Source organism: Podarcis cretensis (genome assembly GCF_951804945.1).
Source record: "Podarcis cretensis genome assembly, chromosome: 2".
Classification (NCBI taxonomy): Eukaryota; Metazoa; Chordata; class Lepidosauria; order Squamata; family Lacertidae; genus Podarcis; species Podarcis cretensis.
In genome coordinates, this window is record NC_137171.1 from 8174870 (window position 1) to 8188606 (window position 13737).

At 44.9% G+C, this 13737-nt stretch overlaps 1 protein-coding gene and 1 long non-coding RNA gene across 2 annotated transcripts in view; one reads left to right on the forward strand and one right to left on the reverse strand.

Moving 5' to 3' along the window:
- The window catches only part of LOC307210816, a 285910-nt gene that overhangs the window by 69657 nt on the left and 202516 nt on the right, over positions 1 to 13737 (reverse strand). The gene's annotated exons all lie outside the window — the stretch shown is intronic.
- Positions 9449 to 13737, forward strand: part of SLC11A2 (solute carrier family 11 member 2) — a 64426-nt gene continuing 60137 nt past the window's right edge. Inside the window, exon 1 of the mRNA XM_079966725.1 lies at positions 9449 to 9550. Within this exon, the coding sequence (XP_079822851.1) occupies positions 9511 to 9550 (40 nt within the window). The 5' untranslated portion in view covers positions 9449 to 9510. The remainder of the gene's footprint in view (positions 9551 to 13737) is intronic.

Sequence of the window (13737 nt, forward strand, 5' to 3'; positions counted from 1 at the left end):
AGTCTTGCCAGACTCTGGGGTTGTGCGCCCATCTCACTTAAGAGGCCAGGGGCCAGCGCTGTCTGGAGACACTTCCAGGTCACGTGGCCAGGGTGACATCGCTGCTCTGGCCAGAGCCAGAGCCAGAGCCGCACACGGAAACGCCGTTTACCTTCCCGCTGGTAAGCGGTCCCTATTTATCTACTTGCACCCGGAGGTGCTTTCGAACTGCTAGGTTGGCAGGCGCTGGGACCGAGCAGCGGGAGCGCACCCCGCCGCAGGGATTCGAACCGCCGACCTTTCGAACGGCAAGCCCTAGGCGCTGAGGCTTTAACCCACAGCGCCACCTGCGTCCCTGCGCCACCTGCGTCCCTTGAGTTTCGCATACCCTCCAACAAATAGGTCGTCCCATTCCATAATGCAGGTTTTTAAGCAGAGGTTGGATGGCCATCGGTCATGGATGCTTGAGCTGAGATTCCTGCATTGCAGGGGGTTGGACTAGATGACCCTTGGGTCCCTTCCAACTCTACAATTCTATGATTCTACGAAAGGCAGGAAGTCATCAGGGGCGAGGGACTGACCCCTTCTCAAAAACAGAAAGTGCCTTCACAGACCCAAAGGTGAGGCCCTTTCCCAACTGTTCTCAAGGGGAGAATAACACAGTTCTGCATTCATTTGTCTAATCTCATTTTAAAGGCATGTAAAGTAGTGGGACGCAGGTGGCGCTGTGGGTTAAAGCCTCAGCGCCTAGGACTTGCCGATCGGAAGGTCGGCGGTTCGAATCCCTGCGGCGGGGTGCGCTCCCGCTGCTCGGTCCCAGCGCCTGCCAACCTAGCAGTTCGAAAGCACCTCCGGGTGCAGGTAGATAAATAGGGACCGCTTACCAGCGGGAAGGTAAACGGCATTTCCGTGTGCGGCTCTGGCTCTGGCCAGAGCAGCGATGTCACGCTGGCCACGTGACCCGGAAGTGTCTCCGGACAGCGCTGGCCCCTGGCCTCTTAAGTGAGATGGGCGCACAACCCCAGAGTCTGTCAAGACTGGCCCGTACGGGCAGGGGTACCTTTACCTTTACCTTTAATAGAGATGGGAAGATCTGGAAAAATTTGGGGGGACAAGTTTTTTCCAGTTTTTTCCCCAAAGCCTTTTTTCCCCGGAAAAATTGGGAGTGTGTGGAATATTCAAACTACCGTAGTTTTCGCTCCAAAACACGCACTTTTTTGCTCCTAGAAAGTAAGGGAAAATGCCTGTGCGTGTTAAGGAGCGAATGCACGGATCGGAGCCATGGCTGCCGTCAGTCAAGCAAAGCGGGAGCCGCTTACACACTCCAGGAGGCTCTCGCTTTGCTTGCTTTAAAGCGACCTGGAGCCGCGGAGGAGGGAGGGAAGGAGAGCCATGGCAGCAAAGCGGGCAGCAGCCGCTTACACGGGAGGAGGGACAGACGCTAGCAAAGGTCCGTGTGCTCTCTAAACAGAGCAATGAGGCTGCAGAGGGACGGCAGGAAAGATAAAATTTAAGCAACCAGCAGCAAAATAAAACCAACCTCGAGCTCTGAGCCACGCAGTGAAAACCAGGAAGTTAAAAAAAAAAGGCTGGGGATGAGGGAGAGGGGAAAACTTCGCAAATCCCTGCGTCTCAGCTGATCCCCTGAGAGGGAGCAGCTTGTTTTCAGGCAGGATAGATTCGAGCATTGTCTGGGTCCTAGTGCCCCTACCACTTTTTTGTGCTCCATTCTATTGCTGCTGCTGGCTGCTTATCACTCAGGCTACAAGGAGGAGCGCTTTTACACAGCTAATGGTGAATCCCCTGCAATCCAAGTCCTCCTCACTTGCTCAAATCTATTCTGCCTCAAAACAAGGAGCAGAAGGAAAAGGCTGCAAACTGTTAAATGGAAAAAAACCCAGGCACAGGGCAAGTACCTTAAGTATACCTTTAAAGCAACAGTGCTCTTTCCCTCCCTCCTCCCCGCTCAGCTCACAGAAAAGCTCCTTCTCCACCCGTGCTCCTTGTCCCTTGAGTGCTTTTCTTTCCCTCCCCACTTAAAAGGTGGTTACAAAGCACGGATCCACATGGATCCTCAGGATTTTTGCATTGGGCTACCCCAAACTCACCATCAGATCACATGTCTGTGGCCACAGCATGAACCATAAAAATCATGCACCCACTGTTTCGTTCAGAATACTTTTTTCTTGTTTTCCTCCTCTAAAAACTATGTGCGTGTTATGGTCAGATGCGTGTTATAGAGCGAAAAATACGGTATATCAAATTGGGTTTAAAAAAAAAAATACGGGGGGGACGGGTTTGGGGAAAAAAGGAAAAAAACCTGGTTTTTCGGGGGGGGGGGGGGTTCCAGGCTTTCCCATATATAGTTTCTACCCCGTCCATCTGTCTGGGTTGCCCCAGCTACTCTGAGCAGCTTGCAGCATATACGGTATATACAGTGGTACCTCGGGTTAAGTGCTTAATTCGTTCCGAAGGTCCGTTCTTAACCTGAAACTGTTCTTAACCTGAAGCACCATTTTAGCTAATAGGGCCTCTTGCTGCCGCTGCGCCCCCGGAGCATAATTTCTGTTCTCATCCTGAAGCAAAGTTCTTAACCCAAGGTACTATTTCTGGGTTAGCGGAGTCTGTAACTTGAAGCGTATGTAACCCTAGGTACCGCTGTATAATGGCATAATAAATCATATACAAGGATGTCTTCCAATCAGCTTGGCTTGGGGGGTCACATAACTCCATACCCTCCCAACATTTCTCTGATGAAAATAGGGATGTTATAAGGAAAAGCAGGACATTCTGGGATCAAATCTGAAACCAGGATGGTTTCTGTAAGTCAGCTATGTCCCGGGAAAATAGGGACACTTGGAGGGTCTGGAATGGTAGAGTTGGGCAGGGGTCCAACCCCTGCATAACTGAATTATTTCAAGGGGAATCAGGGCTTGGTGGATATAAACCACAGTACTAATTTGATTTCTCTTGGTGGCTGCATGTATGATTATAGCCACACTCTGGAAGGACTTAAAAGGTGAATGCCTGGGTACAAGAGAGTATGGCATATTGCCCTTACAGCAGAATTTTCTCATCAGTTAAGGCCAGCAACAGGAACAAAGATAACTGTGGGAGAATAGTAGAACTTCATTTCATTTCAAAACGCTCCAGAAATCCAAACACCAGTTCCAAAGGTTTAACCAACTTGTAGATCCTTTAAGAACATGTTTTACAGATGCACACTGATATTAGTTGTGGTGTATGTACAGGAATATAATGTATTTTTGAGGTCTCTAGGGAAATGAAAGATAAAAACAACAATCATAAAATGATTGGAAATAAAAATAAAAATAAAAGCAGAGGAAAAGACTAAAAGAAGTGGGGAACCTGCAGTCCTCCAGATATTACAGGAATACACCTTCCCTCATCCTTGATCATTAGCCATGCTTTTTGGGGCTGATGGCAGTTAGAGTACCACTATCAACAACATCTTTAGAGTATCAGGCTCTCTATCCGTGGGCTAAAATGTTTGTTAGAAATCTGAAAAGTGCAAGTGAACAGGTAGGTCTTCATTTGGCACCTACCTCAATGTCACCAATGTACCTCTTGGCATAAGGGGAGGGCACTGCACAAATGGGGCACTGACACAGAGAATGCTGTATCCTGTACCATCAAATGTATACTTGTTAACTTCTTGTAAAGTGTCCCGGGACTCTCTGTTGTTTTATACAGATACTTCCACGTATGCAACAGGGAAGAAAAGAGCATTGCCGATGTGTGAATTCATACGGGAGAGAGACCCATGTTCTATATTTCCTTCTGGTAGAGACAAGTGGTAGCAGGAAGGCAGCACACATTCCCAGTAAGGGTTTTTTATTTGCTAGCAACATGCTAGAGCTGGGGGAGCCAATGTGGTACCCTCAGATGTTGTTGGATTCCCAGCTCCCATCAGCCCCAGCTGATGATGGAACTTGTGGTTAAGCAACTTCTGAAAGACACCAGGTTGGCTACCACAAGTCTAGGGTTTGTCCCGCTGCCTTTATCACACTGACACCTGTAACTGTACACCTGCATGGCTGTGTACACACCATCCATTTAAAGCATGTGACTTCTCCCAAAGAATCCTGGGAACTGATCTCTTTTTCCGATCCAGGTCTCCACCACCCAAACCACTGGGGCCCTCTCTTGGGTCAGACTGCTCCTGATGCCCCAGATTCCTATTCCCCATCCTGCAAAGACCTTCCCAAGAGTCAGACCCCCCCCCCAACTCTCTACTCTCCTCCTTGTCCCTCCCCACCTTCTCCCTGACCTCTGTGGCACTCGTGACAGCAGTGTTTCCAGCATAAGGGAAGTAAATACAAAGCATGAGAGAGGGGAAGGAAAAGCAAGGGGTGGGGAAAGCACATAATATCATTTTATGCAGAGAAGAAAAGGATGGAAATATAGAAGGTGCTTCAAAGGTAGTGGCCTTCTCGGTAGTGGCTCCCGCCCTGTGGAACACCTTCTCATCAGATGTCAAAGGAATAAACAACTATCTGACGTTTAGAAGACATCTGAAGGCAGCCCTGTTTAGGGAAGTTTTTTAATGACTGATTTAATGTATTTTTAATCTCCTGTTGGAAGCTGCCCAGAGTGGCTGGGGAAACCCAGTCAGATGGGAGGGGAATAAATAAATTATTATTATTATTATTATTATTATTATTATTATTATTATCACTACTCCTACTACTCCTACTTCTCTTACTACTACAGGGGTAAGGGCTAGAAATGTGAATCTGATGTGGAAGAGATTATGGAAACAGTGGAAGGGATTTGTTTAAACGGCCTTAGGATGCATATCTTTAGCATGAAATAAACCAAGTCTAACCCTCCTTTTTAACAAGCCTCAGAAACTTGCGCCACTCCTTGGTGTGTGGAGTGCCTCAGGGTGCGATTCTCTCCCCGATGCTTTTTAACATCTTTATGCGCCCCCTCGCCCAGCTTGTCCGGAGTTTTGAGCTGGGTTGCCATCAGTATGCTGATGACACCCAACTCTATCTGTTGATGGATGGCCATCCTGATTCAGACACACTGGCGAGATGTCTGGAAGCTGTGGCTGGATGGTTACGTGGGAGCCGGTTGAAGTTAAATCCTTCGAAGACAGAGGTCCTGTGGCTGGGACGGGACAATATGGGATTGAGGGGGCAACTCCCATCTCTTGCGGGGGTGCAATTAGTGCCAGCACCGTCTGTTAAGAGTTTGGGTGTAATCTTCGATACCTCCCTCTCTATGGAGGCGCAGATTACAGCTATAACAAAGGCGGCATTTTTTCATCTCCGCCAAGCTAAGCAGTTGGCCCCTTATCTCTCGCCCTGACCTAGTCACTGTGATCCATGCGACGGTCACCTCCAGACTGGATTATTGTAACTCGCTCTACGTGGGGCTGCCCTTGAGACTGACCCAGAAACTCCAGCGGGTGCAGAATGCCGCGGCGAGACTCCTTATGGGGTCTTCGCTGCGAGATCACATTCATCTGGTACTATACCAGCTGCACTGGCTCCCGGTGGAGTACAGGATCAGGTTTAAGGTGCTGGTTTTAACCTTTAAAGCCCTATACGGCCTAGGACCCTCGTACCTATGGGACCGCCTCTCCTGGTATGCCCCACAGAGAAACCTACGGTCTGCAAATAATAACATCCTCAAGGTCCCAGGCCTCAGAGAGGTTAGGCTGGCCTCAACTAGAGCCAGGGCCTTCTCGGCTGCGGCTCCAATCTGGTGGAACGCTCTGTCTCAAGAGACTAGGGCCCTGCAGGACCTGACATCTTTCTGCAGGGCCTGCAAGACAGAGTTGTTCCACCAGGCCTTTGGTCAGGGCGCAGCCTGACTCCCTCCTCTGGCAACCTGCACAGAATTTTGCTTAATTCGGTTGCCATTAATTTGATTTTAATTAATTTTTATAATGAAATATTTTCAGAATGTGTGATTATTTGATTGTTTGATTATTTGATTATTGTTAGCCGCCCTGAGCCCGGCTTCGGCTGGGGAGGGCGGGATATAAATAAAATTTATTATTATTATTATTATTAAACTGTTATGTACTAAAGTTCTCACCCTGGGCCAGCAGGGGAATACTGTAGATAGTTATGCAAATGAAGGATCGAAAAGTGGCGTTCAGTGATTGGATAGTTTTGTATGCAAATGAAGGTTGAAAAGTGACGTTCAGTGATTGGATAGTTTTAGAAAATGGCAACAGTTACATTGTTCTGGAGCTCTATATAAGCAGGCTGGCTGAGCTCCTCAGTTTAGTTCTGTTCCAGCTTACAAGATAAAGAGCTGCTTTGGAGAAATCGCTGTGTCGTCTGCTATGTCAACCCACAACTTAACAGAAGCAGATCCAAGAATAACGACTGATAACTTCTCAGTACACCCGCCAGATACGTTTTCTTACATAGTTTGCAAAAAGAATAAAAATTAATGTGTTCTGTAAAGTATCCCCAATAGCCTGCTGTCCTTTTATCTCTGGGTGACCAAATGAAATGAGAGCTTAGTGACTGCAGAGTGACTGGACTGTGGACACACCTGAGTTCAGGTCCCTGCTCATCCATCAGTTTCACTGAGTGTCTTGCAGCCGTGCCTGCCTCAGAAAGTTGTGAGAAGGAAAGAGAATTGCCCCACCTCTTCTACCCTGAGGCCCTTGGATGAAGCGCAGGATACAAAGGTGGTTCCGAGTGATAATAATTTATGCACTGCTTCACGTGATCAGAATCCTGTTGCATTCCTCTGAGCAAAGAACGCGGTATATTTGGTGTTGACCTTTAGTCCCGCCATCGCAAGCGTGGAGACTGTCACGTCCTCAGAAGGGTGTATAGTGCTCCCCTCTGCTGATCTGGCAGAAACAGCTACTGAGTTAAGGAAAGTCTGAAGGAAATTCTTATTTGCCTGCTTGCTTTAAAAGTTCCCTTTTCCTTGAGTAACTTCTGTTTTCTATCTGCTCCTACGTTTTATATTTTGAGGGCTATCATTTACTCGGATCAACAAGGTTAGTTAAAAGGGGGGAAAGCGGAAAACACCCTCACACAGACTGCTTTAAAATAACCCAGCCTATGGGTGAAATATTCATGACTGAGGGCCAAAGCTGAAAAAGGAAGATTACTAAGTCAATCTTTTTTATTAAAAAAAAAAATGACACCAATGTTTTCTAATTTGGTGAAGTTGTCTAAACCATCTCCTAAATCCTGTGTAGCAATGGACTCAAGTGGGCTAGGAGAGATTTTTTTAAAAACCACATCCAACAACCAATGTGCCCCTTGGGTTTCAGATAGTACATGGGTAGATGACTCTAAAAAGGCTGGGACACAAATTTTCACGGCTTCCTGCAGCCAATCAGAAGCCGCGCTTTGGAAGCTGAACATTTCGGAAGTCAAACGGACTTCTGGAACGGGTTCTGTTCGACTTCCAAGGTACGACTGTACTCAGAATGGGATTACACAGGTACATTCCCTGACTCATATGTCATCTCCCCACAGGGACACAATGTCATAATAATAATAATAATAATAATAATAATAATAATAATTATACCCCACCCATCACAACCTTGATGGCAGAATTAAAGAACCTTTTAATAAGGATGAAAGAGGAGAGCTCAAAATATGGTCTGAAGTTCAACATCAAAAAAAAACTAAGATCATGGCCACTGGTCCCATCACCTTCTGGCAAATAGAAGGGGAAGAAATGGAGGCAGTGAGAGATTTTACTTTCTTGGGCTCCATGATCACTGCAGATGGTGACAGCAGTCACGAAATTAAAAGACGCCTGCTTCTTGGGAGAAAAGCATTGACAAACCTCGACAGCATATTAAAAAGCAGAGACATCACATTGCCAACAAAGGTCCGTATAGTAAAAGCTATGGTTTTCCCAGTAGTGATGTATGGAAGTGAGAGCTGGACCATAAAGAAGGCTGATCACCGAAGAATTGATGCTTTTGAATTCTGGTGCTGGAGGAGACTCTTGAGAGTCCCATGGACTGCAAGAAGATCAAACCGATCCATTCTGAAGGAAATCAGCCCTGAGTGCTCACTGGAAGGACAGATCCTGAAGCTAAGGGTCCAATACTTTGGCCACCTCATGAGAAGAGAAGACTCCCTGGAAAAGAGCCTGATGTTGGGAAAGATTGAGGGCACAAGGAGAAGGGGACGACAGAGGATGAGATGGTTGGACGGTGTTCTTGAGGCTACCAGAAAGGGTTTGACCAGGCTACAGGAAGCAGTGGGAGACAGGAGTGCCTTGCGTGCTCTGGTCCATGGGGTCACGAAGAGTTGGAAACGACTAAACAACAACACCCTGCCCATCTGACCGGATCTCCCTAGCCACTCTGGGTGGCTTCCAACCAAATATCAAAAACAATACAGCGTCAGACACTAAAAACTTCCCTAAACAGGGCCGCCTTCAGGTGTCTTTTAAAAGTAAAATAGCTGTTTATTGCTTTGACATCTGCTGGGCGGGCGTTCCATAGGACAGGCGCCACTACTGAAAAGGCCCTCTGCCTGCTTCCCTGTAACCTCACTTCTCGCAGTGAGGGAACCGCCAGAAGGCCCTCGGTGCTGGATCTCTGTTTCCGGGCTGGATGATGGGTGTGGAGACGCTCCTTCAGGTATACAGGACCAAGGCCGTTTAGGGCTTTAAAGGTCAGCACCAACACTTTGAATTGTGCTCAGAAACGTATTGGGAGTCTTATCATCGCATAAGGCACTTGTTAACTGGTCCAGCTAGGGTCCTTTAAAGATAGCCATGCACTCATATTCCCCTCTGCCCCCGAGTCAATGATATGTCTGCTCTTGTGGAGGTTTCTGAGGTCTTGTGTGTTCAGCTCTTTCTTATCAGAAAAAAATCCCACACAGAAGCCAGAAAGGCTACCGAAAGTCTTCAGGTCTACTGGCTGATAAATTCAGTCTTGATGGAGCATTTGAATCAGTGGATCAGTGATAGACTTTGTATTGTATTGATTTATCTAATGAGACTTATCAGGGCTGCACTTATCATAGGTGGAAAATGTGCAGTTGTGCCAAGTTCTGTTCCCAAATGACAAAAAGAAACCCCTCCCAAAACAAACTCTTCCAGATTTCATTATATTTTATGCACAAATCATTGGAATGCTTCCTTCATTTTCACCAAATGGCTTTTTAAACTCTTTCCCCCATATCAGTAACATTTGCCCAATATAAGCCCGCTGTGACCAAGTCCAGAATGATCAATTGCACCAGCGAACAGAACTAGGATCAAAGTTTATTGTGCCCAATTAATTCTCCATTAATTATTGGTTTGTCAGTTATATTATTATTTTCAGAGCACTCTGCCCCACTATATATAATTGGGTGTATGTCTTTTAAAAAAAAAAGCAACCACATAATTGGTTTTGCCAGGCTATTTAAAACAACCCTGTCCATTACTAGCCTGGGAAAGGCAAAGTCTGGTTGAAGAATTCTTATCAGCTGCAGACACTTATATAGGTGTCGGGTTTTTCCTTGTTGAGGAATCTGCAGTGTGAGAAGCTAACACCATCAACATAAAATGACTAAAAAACACCTCTCACAGCCCAACTGTGAGATGGGTAAGTATTCGCATTGCTTATTATTTAGGCTGCAAGTGGAGATGAGGTTTCTGTTATGCTGGGTAGTTTAGGTTTTCCCTGTAGCATTCACATATCCTTCAACATTTCTCAAAATAAAATAGGGACATCCTATTCTATTCTTTTTTTAAAAAAATAATATTTATTCAAATTTTAAAAATTACAAAAAGAAAAAAGAGAAAAAAGAGAAATAAAAAAACAAAAAATATACAATCAGTACAAAAAAAAACAACAAATCAAACCTTTACATAGCTTTCTTTCCTTTACTTATTTCCTTGACCTCCTCACACCTCCCATTTTTGTATTCTAATTCAAATTGTTGTTTCAGCAAATCCTTCCAACCTTGTTTTTATCTTAATGATTTGTCTTAATATACTATAATTTAACGTTCTCTCTTTCACCCAATCATTTTTACTTAATCCTTTATGTCATTTCTGCCAAAACCACATAGTTTTCTTTTTCCAACATCTTTCTAACAATCCTTAATTTTACAATATTTTTGAAGATAAACTTTAAATTTTTTTCCAATCTTCTTCCACCAACTCTTCTCCTTGGTCCCGGATTCTGCCAGTCATCTCAGCCAGTTCCATGTATTCCATCACCTTCACATCCTATTCTATTCTTATTCTATTTATACCCCACCCATCGGACTGGGTTGCTCCAGCCACTCTGAGGACCTTCCGACATATATAAAAACATACTAAAACATTTTAAAAACTTCCCTATACAGATGTATTCTAAAGGTTGTATAGTTATGTATCTCCTTGGCTCAGAGGGCTGGATAATTCCATACCCTCCAACATTTTTCCTAAGAAAATAGGGACATCCTAAGGAAAAGCGGGCGATTCCAGGGTCAAATCAGAAACCGGGACAGCTTCTGTAAATCCGGGACTGTCCCTGGAAAATAGGGACACTTGGAGGGTCTGCATTCAGGTGGGTGCAATCCTGTGTCTACTTTCCCCATCAAGCTCAATGGGACTTACTACTTAGTAGACATGCATAGGGCTTGTGCTGTGACTCAGATAAGGCTTTGATGGTCCCCTTTCCTGCATTCTCTGGAAATGCGATTTGGATTGCATTTGCTGGTCTAATTTGTGGATGATGCAGTCTCCTTGTGGAGGGACTGGAAGTGATGGGCTTTTGGTCGTGCAAGGTAACCAAAGGCAAAGGAGGAGGAGGTGCTCACAGAAGCCAGTTGTAGCAGATGCTGTTGCATCCTTCCATGGTCAGCTACACAGCCTGAAACCCCCTCTTTTATACACATAGCTGTTAAAGGTATAGGTACCTGAATCTGAAATAACACAACTTACTTTCTTCTCCCTCTTTCTTGTATTGTTCAGGTTGCTCCCCGGCTTTGAACAAATATTATTTTATTTGTACAGGCATTTAAGATGTCCCCCTCCCTCCATTTTTCTTTGTATGTGATTAATTGAAAAACTGCATTTACAAATCTGTTGCTGATTTTATTTAAAACAGCCCTATCCTTCTTTGTTTCTTACCCACCCCTGCCAGAAGGTCCTCCTGGCTGCCTTATTCAAAGAATCTGCGATCCTGGACAGACAAGATAATAGCAGTCTACAAATATTTATCTAAAGTATTTCTTAACTGCCCTTCATTAAAAGAATCCTGTGAGTTTGCAAAAAGAAAAGCAGATAGATGACTTGCAGTAAGCAACTGTAACATACATTTTGGCAGCAATGTGTCTTGGTGATCTGGTTCCTAGCTAGGGCATCGGCTGCTGGGACATCCTTGAAAGAAAAAGTGGCCGTAAAACATTTGTATAAGAGCCAGTGTGGTGTAGTGGTTAAGAGCGGTAGTCTCCTAATCTGGGGAACCGGGTTCGAGTCTCCGCTCCTCCACATGCAGCTGCTGGGTGACCTTGGGCCAGTCACACTTCTTTGAAGTCTCTCAGCCCCACTCACCTCACAGAGTGTTTGTTGTGGGGGAAGAAGGGAAAGGAGAATGTTAGCCGCTTTGAGACTCCTTAAAGGGAGTGAAAGGCGGGATATCAAATCCAAACTCTTCTTCTTCTTCTTCTTCTTGTATAAGCACTAAGCAAGGGCTGAAATGGCCCCAATGGCTCTGGCAAGTCTTAATTTCCTCCCTTTAATCTTAGCCCCCATACATTCATGTGACTTTTAATGTCTAAGGTCAAGGGTTGCTTTTGTTATAAGAAAGAAACTGCTCCCTGTCCCTTATGGGGTACCCAAGAGCCCGTATAGAGTCCTTATGTAGGTTCTTTATCAGTAGGAGAAAATAACAGAGGCCAACCAGAGAATATTGAGAAGCAAAGCAGCTAGTAAGCCTGATCTTTATTAGCTGTTGCAACAGGGTGCTCACAACCACATGCAGGAGGCAAGAGGGACCCCGAACATTGGTGCACAAGCCCTTATATAGACATTTGGAATTGCCCACCCTTGATCCCAAGACCACCACACACCCCATACATCATACATACATCAGAGAAGGGGCAGTCTACAACAGAATCCTGTCTGACACGAAACCTGTTGATGGGTTTACCTGGCTGTTAATGGATTTACCTGGGCAGCCTGGCTAGTCTTCTATGATGATAAATACTTAATTCCTGAGTTCAGGTCACAGGCTCGCCCTATTCATATCTTATATGTGCCCTTAAGGCAGGATTTGTGAGCAAAGAGGCAATGGGGAGGTTTTTCCCATTTCCTCCCTCCTTCTAGAGAAACATTTGAGGTCAATTTGGGAGAGACAAAATGGTTTCAGGACTTTTTCCTGTACTGTTTCAGACATGGGGTTTATATATTTATGTGTGTGTTTGCTTGGTACATTTATTTTATATCTTAGACCTTATAGTTATCATAATGCTTTAAAACCCTCTTCACCCCTGTTTTGGTTTCTACAAAATGCTGCAAAAGACAGAATATCCAGTTAAAAGGACCATGATAAGTAGCAAAGACCTCTGGGACACGGCAGAACTGCTGGCAGTTAAGAGGAGACAATGCTGGATTAGATAGACAAATATGATTTGGTTTAAAGCAATTAGAGCTGTTTCTCTTAGCTTTTTTCTTCTTCTAAGGACTCCAGCAATGTATGCATTGGTGGCTTAAAAGGCAACAAGGCTGTTTTCTCCCAACTGTGTTTCAAGCTTAATCTGCATATTTCTGTACACACCTGATGTACATTGCCTAATTTGTTTCCCTCCACCTCCCCAACTCCTGTTCAATGAAGACGTTGTCTGTGCAAGCATGCACTGTCTTCTGCACACGCCCAAAAGCTGCCTCAAATTTACACATCTCAGTTTAGCTGTTATATGAATGTGGCTTATGTTTTCCTTTTGGATGGAAGAGGAGTTGAGAGAAAAAATAGCACCAAACGGCACTATTTCTCAAGGAAGTGCTCTCTGCATCGTTTGTGTGGCTTCAAACCCCAGCGGTGGGAGCGCATGGGAGCCGGAGTAAATGGTAATGTGTTTATAAATCAAATCAACAACAGCAAATACCTTGTATGTAGATCTTGATATGCTGATGAGCCACCAAGTTTATAGATCAAATATTGATTGCTGGTGCTGGAAAGAAGCTAGCCCTGCGGTCCTGGGCATGTGGACCACAATTCAACATGAGCTAAGTATGCATGCAGCACCTATCAACTAAGTAATTTCTATTGCGTTCAATGCAACTTACACTCCAACAAGTGAGTGTCAGATTGCAATTTTTCAGAGCAATTGTGTCCTCCCTTTAGGGCTGGCCCAAGGAATAATTAAAATCATAGAGATTTTATTTAGAAGACATCTGAAGGCAGCCCTGTTTAGGGAAGCTTTTAATGTTTAATAGGTTATTGTATTTTAATATTCTGTTGGAAGCCTCCCAAAATGGCTGGGGAAACCCAGCCAGATGCACAGGGTATATTATTATTATTATTATTATTATTATTATTATTATTATTATTATCATCATCATCATCATCATCATCTAGCCCAACCCCCTGCAATGCTGGAATCTCAGCTCAAGCATCCATGACGGATGGCCATCCAACCTCTGCTTTAAAACTTCCAAAGAAGGAGAGTCCACAACCTCTAGAGGGAGATCGTTCCACTGTCAAGCAGCTGTCAAAAAGTTTTTCTTGATGTTTAGTTGGACTCTTCTTTCTTGTAACTTGAAGCCACTGGTTAGGGTCCTAGTCTCCAGAGCAGAAGA